At 47.8% G+C, this 17,837-nt stretch overlaps 1 protein-coding gene across 3 annotated transcripts in view; it reads left to right on the forward strand.

The window, feature by feature from the left end:
* Ptprg (protein tyrosine phosphatase receptor type G) overlaps positions 1 to 17,837 on the forward strand; it is a 670,876-nt gene that overhangs the window by 578,099 nt on the left and 74,940 nt on the right. For 2 of the 3 annotated variants that reach the window (XM_048356066.1, XM_048356068.1), the window contains exons 12-13: positions 1,670 to 2,456; positions 16,639 to 16,771. In XM_048356066.1, coding sequence (XP_048212023.1) covers positions 1,670 to 2,456; positions 16,639 to 16,771 — 920 coding nt within the window. The remainder of the gene's footprint in view (positions 1 to 1,669; positions 2,457 to 16,638; positions 16,772 to 17,837) is intronic. The other variant, XM_048356067.1, reaches the window with a different exon arrangement.

The following is a 17,837-nucleotide window of genomic DNA, read 5'->3' on the forward strand; positions in this document are numbered from 1 at the left end:
TTTGGATGTAGTTCACACTATCACCACGAGGTGGAAGTATAATGTTGTTGAACTGCTCAATGTGAAGATTAAGCTGGAGAAAACTACATTATTCCCTCCATAACTCATTAGTGAAGCAGGCTCTGCAGTAGTATTAAAGGCCCACATTGTATTATGTGAGAACTAAAATATCCTAAATTTTTATTTGTTTATGAACTCTGGGGTCAGATAGTACAGGAACACAAATGTTAACCTTTCTTTGGGCGTAAACTACAATCCACATTATTGCCTACTCAGATTTCCATGATTTTCAGATTTCTGGTTCCTGGATTCATATCTCCATTTTCTCTGTCCTAGTACAGCTGCTGATCATAATCTTAATCCCAATATATATGGTAACAATAGTAGTGTAAAGCTCATTAAGCACTTCAGACAGATTATTTCATTTATTTCCTAAAATAACCCACAAAGTCTTCTATGTAAAATTTGTTGATGAAGTTATGAACCCTAAATTGTGTGGGTGATTGTTTCAAATGGTAAAAAAAAAAAAGATGGATAGTATATCAGATTCTGGCCTATAAGAACTCACAGTAAATGAGTATCTCAAAGTAACAATTGTTCCTAGGTCCCAGTAGCTCATGTCTGTAATCCTAGCTATACAGGAAACTAAGAGCTGAGGGTCACCCAGCCCAGGAAAAAAAAAAAATCCAAGAGATTCTTAAAAGCCCAAAGTGGAGCTGTGGCTCAGGTGGTAGAGCACCAGCCTTGAATGGAAAAGCTAAGTCCCTGAGTTCAAGCCCCAGTAGGGCACAGAAAAAAAAAATAAAGGAACAGCACTTCTTAAGACTGACCTAGGAGACTTTGCAGGAATAGAGCTCCCTTGTTAGGCCCCCGTTTAAAATGGTGGCAGAAGGAGCCCAAGAGCAGCTCTGCCTCGGCACCTGCCTAAGCCACACATGTTGGGTAAGCCTCCCTGCCAGTGTGGAGCCTTAGTTTCCTCTCCTGTAAAATGGGCGATGATCACGCCTGCCTCCAGGGTAGCATGGAAAGTTCTAGCACCTGTTTGTTAAATAGAACTGCCCTGGCTATTGTTAACATCTTCAGTGTGGGCACAGACTTTGCTATGGATAAACCTGAGACTCTGAAAGGTACAGTGGCCAGAGGAAACTTCAGGGTGGAAGCTAATTACCAGAGCTTATGCACAGTGTGGCTCTTGCTTCTCACTCGCCCGCTGCAGAGCTAGGCCGGCCACTGTCCCCCTGAGTCCACGTGGTAGGAGTTGAACTAGACCCCAGTCTGCAGAGCTAGTCACCAGCAGTTCCTTTGATGGCCATGGAAGCTGGGGTCCCTGGCTTGTCATTGTTACCCCAACAACAGTAGGCCCGCAGATGTGACTGATGATTTAGTACTTTAAGCCAAATAAGATGCAACTTACTTTTGTGCCACTTGGCTCATCCTGAGCAGTATCAATGAAAGGCTGGCATTTGAAGCTCTGGAACAATTCTTAGAATGTTCAAAGGACTTACAAAAGAACCCTGCTCATCATGGGGCAACCATGGGTCTGCTTTCCCCTCTCCATTGGGAATCCTCACAGTCTGAGTGTTTCCAGAGCAGGGCATCTTACCAATTACTGATCGAGGCTGTCTGCTGTCTCCTTCTGCCTCTTCCCCTCCCTCTGGTCACCTTTCAGCCCACAGCCTCACCTGCCTCCTCGGCTGACATGGCCCCCATCAGCTCTGGGTCATCTACTTGGACATCCTCGGGCATCCCCTTCTCCTTTGTTTCCATGGCGACCGGGATGGGCCCCTCCTCCAGCGGCAGCCAAGCTACCGTGGCCTCGGTGGTCACCAGCACTCTGCTGGCCGGCCTGGGCTTCGGTGGGGGCGGCATCTCCTCCTTCCCCAGCACCGTGTGGCCCACGCGGCTCCCCACAGCCGCGGCCACCAAGCAGGCCGGGAGGCCGGTCCTCGCCACCACCGAGGCGGTGGCCTCCTCCTCACCGGCTCCCGATGCAGATTCAACCCCAAGCAAGGATGGCGAGGGCGCCGAGGACGGGGAGAAGGACGAGAAGAGCGAGAGTGAGGACGGAGAGCGGGAGCACGAGGAAGAGGGGGAGAAGGACTCGGACAAGAAGGAGAAGAGCGGCGGGGTGACCCACACCGCTGGGGAGCCCAACCAGACAGCGCCCACCCCGGCCCCCTCCTCCCCCAACAGGACTGCCCAGGAGGGAGGCCAGCAGACTATACCGGGGCGCAGGCGGGACCACCTGGCCACCCCCACACTGCAACCCAGAGAAGCCAGGAATGCCACCCTAGGCCTGGACCCCGACGCCAGCCCCTCCACCCAAGTGCCCCCCACAGCCACAGAGGAAGAGTATACAGGGAGTGACCCCAGGAGGCCCGGCACAACGTCCAGAAGGCCTGTGTCCGGAAGGGACAGGTTCTCTGAGGATAGCAAATTTATCACTGTCAATCCAGGTATGTGGCAGGCGCCTTGGCAGGCCCCGATTCTGGGGCGGGTAGGAAAGTGGGTGGTGTATGGCATTCTTGGATGGTGTAATCCTGGATGTGACAGGTGTTGATGGATATGTCTGCCTAGACTGCAGTGTCTCCACATTTTATCCTAATAAGATCGGACAGGCCACATGTCTCCAGATTCTATGCTGGTCACCTACTGGCTAAGCTCTTGCCCTAAGATCAGAATAATTCCCAAGTATTCAACCAGAATAATAAAAATGAGTCCAGAAGGCATCAGGCCTGAGTACTTTACTCATAAAGATTCTTTTGGCATTTATTGAACACATCTGTTTCAGAGGGAATTTTGTATGTGTGCCTATCCTGGGACTATCTATCCCTTAGTATTGCTCGAGGCTGACACTCTGCACTTGAGCCATTGTTCTACTTCTAGCTCTTTGCTGCTTTCTTGAAGATTAGAGAGGCTTATGGACTTTTCTGTCCTGGCTGGCTTCAAATTCCAATTCTCTCAGATCTCAGCCTCCTGAGTAGCTAGAATTACAGGCGTGAGCTACCACTGTCCGATCAGTGGCTTGGTTTTTGTTCCAGGCCTTGGGCTGGATGTTCCTGTGGGAGCCTGGTTCTGCTTCTGTGTAAAGGGGAAGATACAGGAAGACTGGCAGCTGCTGACCAAAGGGTCTTCCAGGGAATTCTGTATCTGAGACGCTGGGGAGCAAGCTAATTAAATAACAGTTAATCTGGAAAACTAGGAAGCTAACAAGCATGTGGGGATTTTCTTGGAGGAGGGGGAGGGGGCGCTGTTTGTTGAGAGCACTGGGATTTGAATTCAGAGCCACATCCTTACTAGGCAGATACTCTACCACCTGAGATGTACCTCCAGCCCTTTTGAACTTCAGCTGTTTTCAGAAGGTCTCGGATTTTTGTCCTAGGGCCAGCCTCCGGTTGTACTCTTCCTAAACTACACCTCCAGTATAGTTGGGATGGCAGACATGCACCACCAGGCACAAACTTCTTGTTGGTTGAGACAGTGGTCTCAATAACTTTTTTTCCCTAGTGGGACTTCCCAAACTTCCACCCTCCCAATCTGCACCTCCTGAGTTGAGTGGGAATTACAGGTGTGCCTCACCACATTGAGTGATATGAAATGATGATAGAGGAAATAAGAGGATGATGTCCAAGACAATTGATGATAGAGGAAATAAGAGGATGATGTCCAAGACAATTATGGAGAAGATTAGACTTCCTTCATTAAGGAGAGCCATTCTGGAGGAATGAATGGCTCCCGTCTGGAGAGAGCAGGTATGGCTCTAAGACATTTGGCCCCCTGTCCCAGGGCTTCCATTGGCTGTATGAGTTATGAAAGCAGGGTAGGACTGGTACAGCCTCACTTTCTGGAATCTTCCTTACCCCATACCAGTAGCATACTCAGACCTTAATGAACCTCCCTGATCACCTCTGTGGGAAGCTCTGTAGCACAGGGGGTTGTATGTTGTCAAGGGTTTCTTAATAAGGAATTCTTCATTTTGCCAGACTACAAGATGTTTAGTAACAATTTTTTTTGCATCTAAGCTGTTGTGGAAGCTTTTTTTTTCTTTTTTTAAGGCAGCTGGTAAATATTTATTTGCTTTTGCACTTGTAAACATTAAAATTCATCTAAAGCTGAGATCTCGTATGTTAAGATACAACTTAGAATAAATTTTCATGTGTTGAATTAACTTTGCCTTGTAAAGCTGGTATGAACTAATTTCTTGAAGGAGGGTCTCCTGTGGCTATTGCTCAGTTTGTTGCAGTTTTGGGGAAAGATGCCCAGGAGCTTTCTGCGAAACTGGGTGAAAGGAATATGGAATCCCCTCAAAATATTCCAGTCAGGGTAGAGCATTCTGTCTCTGGAGATTTCTGTGAAAAAGGTGATTTTCTTAACATGTGAAGCAATTTCAAAAATCAGGAGCAGACACTAGATGGGCACAGCCAGGCATGGGACTGGATATTGGGAAGAGGACGTAGATGAAGACAGACTCCTATTCTCCTGGGATTGACATGGAAGATTCCAGAAACAAATGCATGACTTTAGAGAATATTAATTGCTAGAATCAAGGAGGGGGCAGTGTAGTGCTGAGACCAATGGAAGAATACACAAGGCTGCAGGAGCTACAGATCTAAAGACACCAGTACAGGGATGAATCTGATATGGCTTGAGGAGCCATGAGCGCAGACCTTGCAGAGAGAGAAGGGGGAGGGGAGGGAAAGAGTGGGGTCAGAGAGTGACAGCTCAGGGAAGGATGAGGCTTTGTTTTGTGGTGGTACCAGGCATGAATTCAGGGCCATTGGACATACGAGTCTCTTGGATTCATCTGCCCAGGCTGGTTTCAAAGCATAATCCTCAGATTTTACCCTCTTGAGGCTTGCAGGTGTGAGCCACCATGCCCAGCTTGGATGACTTTGATTCTACTTGAGATGAAAAACCAAGGTCAGGATTCCACCAGGGGGAGGTCATTGGCCTCTGAGTGCAGATGATAACAGGAGAGACAGGAATAGAGGCAGGAAGGCCAGTGTGGAGGCAGTGTCCATGTGGTCATTAGGTGTGTGTGGTGGTCTCCAAAGACAAATGATGGGCTTAGAATTGACTTTCAAGTGGTTCTACCTCTGCACCAGGAACTGTGGCCAAGGTAGTGTTCTTACTGTGCACCTTCTAAGTCTTATTTGGCCAGACTCTGAAAATCTGGGTATTTAAGAGATGGGGGCCCGGTGTTTAAGGCTTGAGAGGGGCTGGATTCAGACCCCTGCAAGTAGTAGAATAGGGTTATTGGCAGTAGAGTAAGATTCTAGACCCTGGGAAAAGCCCCTTTTGTGCATCAGAGCACACCCTTGCCAGGAGTGGCTTTAGGAGTCAGGTCAATTTGCTTAGCTCAGTCCCTTGGTCACTAGGTTCCCAGTCAGGGCTCTGCTCAGGGTTCCCATCTGTGGATCTGAGCAGATCACAGTCCCTTCGTGCAGGAGGCAATGTAGATGAACAAGTTACCCTTCTCGTGACAAGGAAGACTAAGCTCATGTGACACACAGTTAACAGTGGCACATCTGAGGAGACACCCCCCCAACACACATACACACACACACACACACACACACACACACATGTCTTCCTAGCATTCATCTGTGGATGTTCGAGATCATGCCAAATTGAGTCCTCTGATGGCTGGTGTTAAAGATGTCCTACGGGGCTCCCATGGATCCAAGCACCTTTTGTTCAAGGCTAGCTTGAGTCATAGCTCAACTTCCGCCTTTTATTTTTTTTTATGATTACTTGGTGATAAGAGTCTCTCAGACTTTCTTGCCCCGGCTTGTTTTGAACCGCGATCTCCAGATCTTAGGCTCCTGAGTAGCTTCACTACTACCTTTCAGCAAATGGCCGAGTCTACATCTTCCCAAAGCCACAGAAGAACCTCCTTAGAATTGCAGGCAATCTGAATTTTTTGTTGATATGTTGTATGTGTGTCTCTGTGTGTGTTTTGGTAATGAGGCTTGATTACAAGGCCTCCTGCTCTCACTTGGCTTTTCCACTCAAGGTTGGTGCCCTGCCACTTGTGCCACAGCTCCACGTCTGGCTTTTTGATGGTCAGTTGGAGATAGAATCTCATGGACTTTCTTCCCAGGCAGGCTTCAAATTGTGATCCTCAGATCTCAGCCTTCTGAGTAGCTAGGATTACAGATGTGAAACACCAGCTCCCAGCAGAGACAGCCCTAATTTGAAAGTGATTGTGGGACTGCTCTCCCCACCACCACCCCAAAAGGCTTCAAAGGTGTTTAGGAAGGGCCGATCAAACATATTTTCAGCTTTGGCAACCACAGTTCTCCCAACCACGGGCAACACCTAACCCAGAGAATACACAGGTGAGGCAGGAAACTTAGCTTGCTTACAGAGGCAGGTCTGATCTGTTTTATGGTCTGTCACTTGAAGTCTTTGGATCCATATTTGTTTATATCTGTTCCACATGTATTTGGTCTTCAAATTCAGTTTAAAAAAAAGCAATTATCTAAAGAAATTTTTTTAAAGCATCAGTGTTTAAAGTGACAAAGCATGCTATATTTTGAGCACTATCTCCAAAAGGCTTGACTTATGACCTTCTATGTCCTGGGCATGCTCCTTCTCTGCTATTTGACAGCATTGTTTTAAGGAGTGGTTTTAAGATCCCCTGGGAGAGGAGAAGAGAGGAGCCCTCCCATCAGAGAAGTGGCAAGCACACACACAGAAATCGCACAGTTCATTTTGGTGACGGAAAGGGAGCAGTATTGAACATTAGGGGGTGGTGAGGACAATAGAACACTGGAGAGCATGTGTCTTTTCTCAAAAGGAGCAGGGAGAGACTAGCAGTGTTCAACCTGTTTTGGAGTGGTGATTCCAGCATTGACCACTGCCTGGAAGCCTGTCCTGGGATCGAGCACTTCCTCTGGCCCTAACCTCTTTGAGCATCTTGGCTGGATGTGTGCTATGTGGCAACCTGGCATGTGGACCTCTCTCAAGAGCCTTGGCTTGAAGGAGAAGGCTGATGCTAAGCCAGTTGCTACAATAATCTGTTCTTAGGGGCTGAGGGATTGAGAGGGTTTTTGTATGTCCCGGGCAAAACATTTCTGAGTGGACAGTCTATAAACACAGCCTCAAATTCTGGCATTGTCTGGTTTTGTTTTCTGAAGTGATCGAAATGGTGGTTGTTGTTTTCTTTCAAGTTGAATCTTGCATAGAACTCCAGGGTGTGAGCACTCGTGCACTTGCTCACTTGCCTGCTCACTGAAGGCTCAGGTCAGGTCAGGTGGGTCAGGTCAGGCCATGGCAACTGACAGCCTCCAGTGATATCTATCGCACGGTAGCCTGCTGTCGTGCAGCCCACGAGCTACCCTTGGACTGACTAGGGTTGTTTCTCTGCTTTGAGCTAGAACAGAGCCACCCCACTCCTCTGTTAGAAACCCAAAGGCACCTCTTTGGGATCCTCAAGCTTTATGGAACCCGACTTGAAAAGATTTCACTGCTGAAATAAACAACATTCTTGGTTCCCCTATGCTCCATGCTGAGTGTGCGAAGAGCGTGTATGTAAGCCACTTACCTTACAGTGCCCCCTTGAGGGTTCTGATGGTATGGCTGGGCCCAAGATAAGCCCAAGGGAACCATGCTTAGCCTTGAACCCCCTTTGCTCTATAGCACTAATCCTAGAATGAATAACCCAAATGGTTGCAGATAAAATATTATGAATGAACATTTTTTTAACCAGTCCTGAGGCTTGAACTCAGGGCCTGGGCTCTGTCCCTGAACTTTTTCACTCAAGGCTAGCACTCTGCTACTTGAGCCACAACTCATTTCTGTGTTTTTGGTGGTTAACTGGAAATAAGAGTCTCATGGACTTTCCTGCCTAGGCTGGCTTTGAGCCTCCATCCTCAGATCCCGGCTTTCTGAGTAGCTAGGATTACAAGCATGAGCCAGTGGGACCTGACTATAGGTGAATATTTTAGTGTGTTACTAAAACACTACCAGTTTTCCATTTAGGCAGAAGTTCTCTTATCAACAGCATTTGGGGCCCTTTCCACAGAGCAAAATTGGGAAATATCTGGAAACGTTGTGCTCGTCACAACAGGGACAGAATGTTCCTGGTTTCTGGAGTGTACAGGCCTCTGAGAGGGCTGTATATGTTGGGTAGAAGTGGTTACCGGGCCACTAAATATGATTGGACATCCTTCTTCAAAGTATCTGGGTCCTAGGAAGCCCCACCCCTAGCCCACAAGCCACCTTAGAACTGTGACATTGTTTTTATTCTAGAACTCCATGAAGGAGACTGCAGTTAGGGATTCAGGGTGCAGGGGATGGTCTCTTTGACATGAGATAATGAATGGCATTTGTCCCCCACTAAATTTGAGAATCATATGATGTTACCAGAAAGTGGGCAGTGTTATAAGATAGGACTGGTTACATTGACGAGATTTGGAATTTAGTTAGGAATTACTAAGCTCTGTCGATTTTTTTTCCAGCATTTAATAGAGGCGGAGCATCCCTTGGCTGTTTCAGTCTGATGAAGCAGGCTGGTGCACTGGGGAAGAGCTTTGTTCACTAATACCAGCAGAGGCAAACGGTGTCTCATCTGACTCATGTGAGTTCCCAGGAACACAGCACCAGGCCTGTCCTATCGGAGGAGAACATGTGTATCTGGAACCAACACATTGTTCCTCTGTCAAAGTGGCTCAGGGATGTCCCTTCAGGGCTCCAGAAAAAAAAAAAAAAAAGGAAAATCTTGTAGCCCTATTTAAAAAAAAAATTCTGGTCACTTCTCACTTGGCAGAATGCCTCTATTTTAAACATACAGAAAAGTAGCGTGTATCAATAAAAAAAAATGTAAAGAAACAAGCCTGGCGCTGGTGGCTAACATCTTTTAATCCTAACTACTCAGGAGGCTGGGATCTGAGGATCATAGTTCAAAGCCAGCCTGGGCAGAAAAGTCCTTGTGAGACTATTATCTCCAATTAACCACTCAAAAAACCGGAAGTGGCCCTGTGGCTCAAAGTGATAGAATACTAGCCTTGAGAAAAAGAGCTCAGGGACAGCTCCCAGGCCTTGAGTTCCAAACCCCATGATGAACAAAAATACAATAATAAGTGAAAAAATGGGAACCCTTTTTTGTATGTTGCTTAGCAAGACAATCAAAGTACATAGTTCCTACAAGACATAGTGCAACTATTGCTGAAAAAAACTTGAAATCCAATTCCCCAAGAATCCACTGGTTCTACTACTGAGTAATAGATCCAAAAGAAGTCTAGAAGAGACATTTGTGCACTGTGTTTACAGCTGAATTAATCACACATGACTCAAGGAGTAGAGGCAACTCTTGTTTATCCATGGATGAGTAGATAAACTGCAATATTACCTATTTTGTGTCTGTGTGTGCACACATGCGCTCTGCAGTTTGAACTCAGGGCATTGTGCTTGCTAAGCTTACACTCTACAACTTAAGCCACATCCTCAGCCCTTTGGTCTTTAGTTCTTTTTCACATGGGGGGGGGGGGCGGTTTCAATTTTTTTCCCAAGCCAGCCTGGACTGAAATAATGTTGTTGGTGATTCTCACATAGCTGTGATGATAAGCACATAACACCGTGCTCAATCCTTTTTTTTTTTTTTCTTAATTGATTGAGGTTGGGATCTTCTGAATTTTTTGCCTGAGTTGAACTTCCACCATGATCCTCTCCACCTTTGCCTCCCTCCTAGCTGGAATGAGTAACATGAGTTACCACACTTCAGGTTATTATCCAGTCTTGAAAACAAATGTGGTACATTGTGGGTGAACTATGAGGACATTATCCTAACTGAAATAAACCAGTGACAAGAAGACCAGCACCTTATGATTCCACTTGTAAGAACCTAGCTTAGTCATAACTCAGAAACAGGAAGTAGAAGAGTGGTTGTCAGAGGCAACAAGAGGGACAGTAAAAAGCTATGTTTAATGGGGACAGAGTTTTAGTTGTATAAGATAAAAAAGGTTTGTAGTTTGGTTGCACAACAGGATGAATACACAGCACTATGAAACTATAGAAATAGATAGGATAGTACATTTTGTGTGTTTCTTAAAATCACAATTGGAAAACATGGAGCCACCTCATTTTTTTTTTAACGTGGGTAGGGCGCGCGCACGCACGCACGTGTGTGTGTGTGTGTGTGTGTGTGTGTGTGTGTGTCTACTGCCAGTATTGGGGTTTGAATGCAGGGCCTGGATGCTGTCCCTTAGCTTTTTTTCTTTTCTCAAGGCTAGCATTCTACCACTTGAGCCACAGCTCCACTTGTGGCTTTTTGGTAGTTAATTGGACTCATCCAGGCTGGGTTTGAACCATGATTCTCAGATCTCAGCCTCCTGAATAGCAAGGATTGCAGGCGGGAGCCACTTCCGCCTGGCAGCAGGTGGGTTTTTAATGAGGATGTTACTTAGAACCAATGTGGCATTGCCCAGAGGGAAGCAGGCTGTCCATTTGAGCATACAAATGATGGTGCTTCTCTATCTCTCTGTGGAAGCTAGGACCAGGCTTTGCCCACTCCTACCAATGTCCTCACAGATCCAAGCTAGTTTTAGTCCTAAAAACATAAAGGTTCTTGTCCTGGAGCTGGAGCTGAGCCTTGATTTGGGGGTTGAGGGGGGGAGGAAAGGAAGCATTTGAATTGGGTCTGTCCATGTATGGCTGCCTGTAACATTTATAGTACATTGTACTCGTTTTTATTTGCTTCTACTGGGATAAGAGCCAAGCCAGTAAAAGGCAAACAGCATTAATTCAGTGATGACATATGCCACTGAAAACTGTTTTTCTTTTCTTTTTTTTTTATTTTTTTAAAAAGCAGAATGGAGGCACTTTATTCTGATTGTGCTGGATGCTGAGATAAATTCTGGGAGGAGATAGCTAAGGCTCTCCTAGCTTGTTTCTGCATTAGTTTGGAGAGCCTCGGCTCCAGTCTTGTGCTCCCAGATGAACTTGGACGGCGTTTCTGCAGCAGGCATGTTCTCTGAGCCTGGGTCCCTCCTCAGCGTGGGCCACAGAACCTGCCTAGGGCCTGACACTTAGAAGCAGCTTTGTCAGCATAACACCTGGCCACTCAGGCCCAGTGCCTGCTGCACCCATGCTGTAACACCCCTTCAAGTCATTTTGTCTGTGTAATTTTTGTCATGTGTGTGTGTGTGTGTGTGTGTGTGCTGTTTTGTATTTGTGCTGGTCGTAGAACGTGAACTCAAGGCCTGGAGCTCTCGCTTGGCCTTTTTGCTCAGTGTTGGGGCTCTATCATTTGAACCACACACCTCCACTTCTGGTTTCTTGCTATTTAATTGAAGGTAAAAGTCTCACAGATATTCCTGCTCAGGTTTCTGAAAACTCAGACCCTCAGATCTCAGCCTCTTTTGTAGCTAGGATTATAGATGTGAGCCACTAATGCCCAGCTTGCAACTCAGTAATTTTTGAATGAGAGGCCCTACTGATTTCATTTGCATCTGGCCTTGTAAATTGTTATAATTTACAATCTCTTTGCAAAGATTATCTCATTTGATCCTCGTGGCTCCCTGGGGAGGGAGATATTCGCCTCTATCTTCTTGTGATAGAGGACAGACAGGCAGCTCAGTGATGGGCACTCGTATTTGCCACACCAAGAGGCAAGTCAGAGCTGATACTCACATTGGCCCAACCCTGATGTCCAGGATGCTCGCCCACATCACACTGCCTCAGCTAATGAGGAAGGTTTCTGCAGTAGCGCCTGACCCTCATTTTGCCTGCCACAGTGTAAGTTACCCAGGGTCAACTATATAATAACAATATTCCATGGGAAATTCTAACTGTTGTAAATCGTGCACCATTCTGAGTAGCCTGAAGAAACGTGACAGAGTTTTGCTTCATCGTCCTCGACTCTTTGTGCAGTGTTTCCTACAGTATGCACAGCACTCTTAGTCACTTAATAGCCATCTTGGTTATCAGACTGGCTGTCCCCGGTGCTTGGATCTGTCCCCAATGCCTGGTCCTATAGTCTTAAATTACCCCCAGTTTACTTCGTAATGGCCCCAAAGCAGAGTGGTCTTGCTGGAAGTTCTCGTATGCCAGAAAGAACCCCTCAAGTGCTTCTTTTACGGGAAAAGGCAAAAGTTCTTGGCTTAATAAGAAAAAAATGGGATGCGCTGAGTTTGCTAAGGAAGAAAACGATATGTTGAGAGAGACCACACCCACATAGCTCTTTTTTTATTTTTATTTTTTGGTAATTCAATTTTAATTTATTTTCATCATGTTTTTCTTCGTGATCCAGATATTTTTAAATGCAAAGAAAATTAACTTTTTATTATATGTCAAGGATGGACACTAAAAAAAAATCAGACTGCAAATGAATTATACAGATGAAAATATCAAATGGAGATCCAGTTATCAAAATGAAAGCATTCAACATTTTTAAAAGTTCACAATTATTTGTACAGTGCACATAAAAAAGTCAGTTTGCTAACCAACTGTTGTGACTTTAAAGAACTATTGCAGAAGATTGACGAAAATAGATTTATTAGTGAGCTTATAAAGAGGTTCATAGCTCTTATTCTAGTGTGCTGTCAACACGCGCCCTCTTTCACTGTTATTGTTGTTACTGCTTTATACATGAAGCTTTCTCATAAGCACCTGTATAGCAGAAAGTGATCTATAAGGCTTGATACTGTCTGTGGCTTTCAGGGAGCCCTGGGATAGATTCTGGCAATAATGGAGGCTTCTCTAGTGTTCTCTGGTCTCTGGACATATTGGCCTGGGGAAGGTTCTTTGAGGTACAGCCAGTGCAGGGTTCTGTGTGTTGTTCTTAGTAGCTCCTAGCAGCTTGCTGTTCTGCCCGGGGCCACAGCTGTAATCAGCAGCAGGACCAGGTGTCTCGTAGAAGGACGGCAAGAATGATGTTGTTGTCTCAGGGAAGACTGTGAGGCTGCAGCTTCGTCGCGGCCTCACCGTCGTCAGCAGCCCCTGTGCCCACGCCCCGCATCTGAGGTGCCGGGTGGCTGTCATTCATGCATGCAGGTACAACAGGGAGGAGTCAGAATCCGCAGACACCCGTCCCAGCACCATCTGCTGGTGCTGTGCTGGGATGTTGGTGGTGATGGTGACAAGGATTATGCTTCTGCAGATGGTGGCGTTGACAGTCACAACAGCTAACGTTAGCCAGGTCCTGCCGAGTGCCAGCAACACTCTCCGAGTGTTGGACATGTACTAATTTAATCCTCACACCACCACCACCACCACAGTGCAGTAGTCCACAATCTTATCCATGTTGACAGAGGAGGAAACTGAGGCACAAAAAAAGGTTGGTTTGCATACCCAGACTCATACGGCCAGTAAGAAGCAGAGCTTTCTTCCTGTTCTTCTTCAGCCCAGATGGAGCTCCGCCCTGCTGCAGGAAGGAAGGAACAGTTTGTTCTCCTGTGTGCTGTCCGCAGGAAGGAGCGGCACAATATAATGACGATGACTGTTTACTCACTTCTAAGCATCCTGCTCATACCTTCTTGTTGAATGTGCCACGCACTCCTATAAAGTCACTTTTGTTCATCCCATTGTAAACCAGACTCAAACTGGTTTATAAGTTACTGGCTAAAGGTCACACAGGAAGCAGCAGAGCTGAGAGTTGAACCTGTGATCTTCACTCTACCACTCCACGCCCCAGAGATAATACAAACTGAGGGTGTAGGGAGACCTCACAGAGAAGATAGTTTCAGGACGAGGAGCAGGATCCACTAAGAGCTCCCAGGGGCCAGAGGGGAAGGGCATTTCTGGCAGTGGGAACCACAGGGCAAAGGCAGAGAGGGGACAGATGGGTGTGGCTGGAAGACAGTGGGGGCTAATGCCAGTACAGAATGTTAGGGCTTGGCTATACAGGGAGTCAGGACCCTAGGCCACGAGGAGCTCCTCAGGAGAGTGCAAGAGATTTCAGGGCACCTGGAGATGGAATCCAATTCCGGGACCCTAATGCCATGAGGACAGAGGCATGATGGGAACTTGGAAATGAAATCCATATCCTCATGCCCCATGTGCAAATCCAGTAGCACCTACATGTCTGTCCCTCCACGTTGTGAGGCTGCCAGCTTAAGGTTTCCAGCCACTGCCTGAGAAGGCAGTGGATTTCCAGCAGTGTTCCCCGCTCCTCCCCTCCCCAAAATATGATTCCAGAGCCCTACACGGTGTGAAGAAATGTCTCTGAATGGTCTAGCCTAGCTCTGAACCTGGCTTTCTGTGAGTTTGAGACCCTCGCCCTGCACAGACCTTCCCTTCCTGTCCTCCCAACAACACTGGCATGTCCACGCTAAGAGCTGCCATCTTGTCTGGGTCCTAGATCTCCCCTGGGAGAACTTTGTACAACTCAGCTTGCAGAGGAGGAGGGAGGCACAGACCTAAGCCCCAACACAGAACAGTACATGCAGTTTCAGGAATAACGTCAGTGCCAGTTGGGGCCAAGAATCCTTTTCAGAGGTTTAAGACAGAAGGGAGGGATTTGCATCCTGCCTCCCCTCTCCGCCTACCACGCAGTCCCACAGGCAAGAATCCTTTTCCGTAAGGAGTGGCAGAGAATTAAGACACTGGGAGTCTCGTAGCACCCAAGGCTTTCCCAGGGTGAATACTGAGTGAATTGGACAGGGGACCTCATCTGTCAGGCCCCCTGACATTTTTTTCCCATTAACAGTACCTGCAGGTCTTTAAGATACTCCCACCACCAGCCATGTAATTTCCTGGCTGAGCTGACCCCCGATGGGGCTTGGTAAAATGACTCTCATTTGCAACTCTGGTTCTTCACGAGAGCCTCACAGCAAAAACACAGTCTGTCTAATGTCTGTCCCCCTCTGTTTCAGCACCTGCCACCAACGCTTAGCTTTGACGCCACTTCCCTTAATTCAGCCTTCCAGGCTCTGGGTGATCTGCAATCTAATTTCCCCTCTTGGTCTACTATCCCTTGTCATATTTTCACCTGGCTGACTCTCCTTTTCTCCTTCAGTTCTTTCCTGAGCCTCTCTTGGTCCCAGTGCTTCCTGGGTCTGTGTCTTCTCCCTTAAATGACTCCTCCCTTTGGGCAGACAATTGCTTGCATTACTTCTTCTACTTCCTGTAGCACTGTGTCTGGCCCATAGTAGAGCCAGCAGGTATATCCATGTTAGGAAAACGGGGGCCTACAGAAATGAGCTGGCATCGCTAGGAAGGCTACGGTAAGATGATCGGTTGTGGTTTTGAATCCGTATGTTTAATCTGCTTGGCTCTGTGTGTTTGCCTGTGAGTTGAAGTTAACAGGGCCCCACCTGTCTCAGCAGCCTGTGCCTAAACACAGGTGTTAGGTGGAAAGTCCCTGAGAGGAAACCCTGTAAAATCCACCATATCACCCCCTCCTCCCAGCTAGGGAGCCTTGCCTCTTTAAGTAGATCCCCTCTCAAGGCCAATTACGTCTTTCTGCCCAGCCTATCTTCTCTCCCTTGGTAACCCAGCCTGATTAGCCCTGCATTTAGTCCATCCTGCAGAGGGACACAGGGCTGGCAATGTGCCGGCCTCATTTTTACAGAGCAGGTGGATCCTTGCCGAGCACAAGCCAGCCTACAGCCAGCCTTGGATTGTTCAAGTCATCCCAGTTAACCTCTGCCTTCTCCCCACCCGCCTCCCCGTCACCTCCATACACCTGTGCTGCTGTTCTCCAGCCCCAGACCTACACCTGAGCTCCACTGTAGCCACCTGGCCATTTCCCGGAGCCTGGCCCATAGTTCATGAGAGACTAGCATCTCATGCCGAGGATCCTGGGGGGCTGGAGCAGTGGTGGGAAACAGAGGCCTGGGTAAGACGTCTTGGTGAAGGAGAAAATCCTGAACCCATTGGCAGACTTGCCTCGTTAACTGCCAGTGTGGCTGGCTACTTAGAGCTGAGTGACTGTCGCTTCCTGTCTTCACTCGTCTGGGAGCTTTTGGAAGGATCGAGGGTAGGTTTTGGGTGCAGAGTCTGGAACTTTCACAGATGCAGGTGAAGGGCGCCCGTGGGCAGAAGGGATGGCTGCTGCTGCTGATGGGAAGTCTTTTTCACTGGTGGATACACCAGGGTGAGAGTAGCATTGCCCCAGCCCACACCCGCGACTGGCTGGCAGAGCTCAAGCTCCACCCTTGAGTGGTTGTCTCACCCTGACCTTGTCCATCAGAGCAGGGTGGGGTCACTGTGGGAGGACAGTGGGTGGGAAGACAGCAAGAACCCATGGCCACTTGGTCCAGAAACCCAGGCCACTCTCCTTGTAGACATTCTCCCCCTCCGGGCACCAAGTCCTATTGCTTCAGCGCACCCAAAGCCCCCTCTGGGTTGGGAGGGTGTGTGTGGCATCAGGTAGGCCTTCTTCCTTTGGCGTAGCTCTGGTTACAAACATCTTATTACACGCTCCATCAGCAATTCCATCCCCCATGGCCAATAGAAACTGCCACCCACAGAAGAGGCTGTATTTGGGTTCGGACGGGGCAGGACATAAAAGGACTGCAGACTTCCCTTCCTGCCCCACCCCTCACCCCCACTCCTCCCGGACAGCCCAGAGTGAGCAGCTGAGTTCACTGGAAACCACACCAAATGGGGCAGAGCGCCACAGCAGGCTGGGGCTCCCCCAGCCCTCTCCCTCGCCTGCCTCTGTGGTCTAACCAGGATGGTTTCTCTCGGCAGCAGAGAAGAACACCTCTGGAATGATAAGCCGGCCCTCCCCAGGGAGGATGGAGTGGATCATCCCTCTGATTGTGGTATCAGCCTTGACCTTCGTGTGCCTCGTCCTTCTCATTGCTGTGCTAGTGTACTGGAGGTGAGTAAGGGAAGGGATCCCGCAAGGTGGCCATGGGGGTGGGATGATGGCGGGGGCACGCTGGCCAGGTGTTGCTCACTGGGGAGGAAAACCCATGGAAGTTGAACCAGCTGGGAGTAGTTCTAGTCCCTTCTTCCTAGTGACAAGATCTTCTTATTACCTCTGGGAGATGACACAAGCTAAAACCTTTACCTTTGAAGTCTAAGCTTCCAGGATTTCAATACCAAAGAGGCTTTACCTCATTAGTTTGTGAGGCTGCCAAGTGAGTTACTAAGTTCCAGAGTATTTCCTGGTCCTCTGAGACCACATGCCACTTGGCTTGTAGCCACGGAGTAAGGCCTGAGTCAAGCTGTTTTTCTAGCCCCTTTTGCTGAAGATTCAACAAGAGAGTAAGAACGCGGTTGACATATAATGTAATATTTAATGCTTGTGACATAAAAATGGCAAGGGGTAAGCCATCCTCCTGTGATGATGGTCAGAATGGTGCTCACTGTGTGGGTCACACCAGGACCAAGAAGGCTGCCTGTACTTTCTCAACCACTTCACCAGAGAAAGCCAGGCTCGCCACTTGACAGGCCTGGCCGCTTGCCTCTCCTAGGCCAAGGTGTGACAGGCTTCACTTAGGAGAAACAGGTGTTGTACTTTCATCCCTCCCTACTTTGCATTCCTTCAATTAAGGTTGAGAACCTGCCATGTTGGTAGATACCTGTAATATACAAAAAGGTGTGAGCAACCTAACAATTCTGGTTCTCACCAAGCCTCCAATTTAGTGGAGGATCCAGGCAATAAATAAAGCAAACAATTAAAATGTCAAGCCCTGAGATTTTGATGTGTGTCTTGGAGAAAGAAGTATCTGGAAAGAGTAGGCAGGTCACAGTTTCGTGTTCAGATTGGTGATGGAGAAACCTAAGTGGGGCAGTCACATGGGAACAGGCTTCAGTGAGAGAATTAGATGGACTCTACCTCAGCCTAACCCCATGTTCCTCAAGGCAGAGGAAAGATCAATCAAAGGATCCTGTGTGAGGAGTGGGCTGGCTTGTTGCCATGATGTAAGTGGCTGGAGCAT

Source organism: Perognathus longimembris, chromosome 10 (assembly GCF_023159225.1).
Source record: "Perognathus longimembris pacificus isolate PPM17 chromosome 10, ASM2315922v1, whole genome shotgun sequence".
Classification (NCBI taxonomy): domain Eukaryota; kingdom Metazoa; phylum Chordata; class Mammalia; order Rodentia; family Heteromyidae; genus Perognathus; species Perognathus longimembris.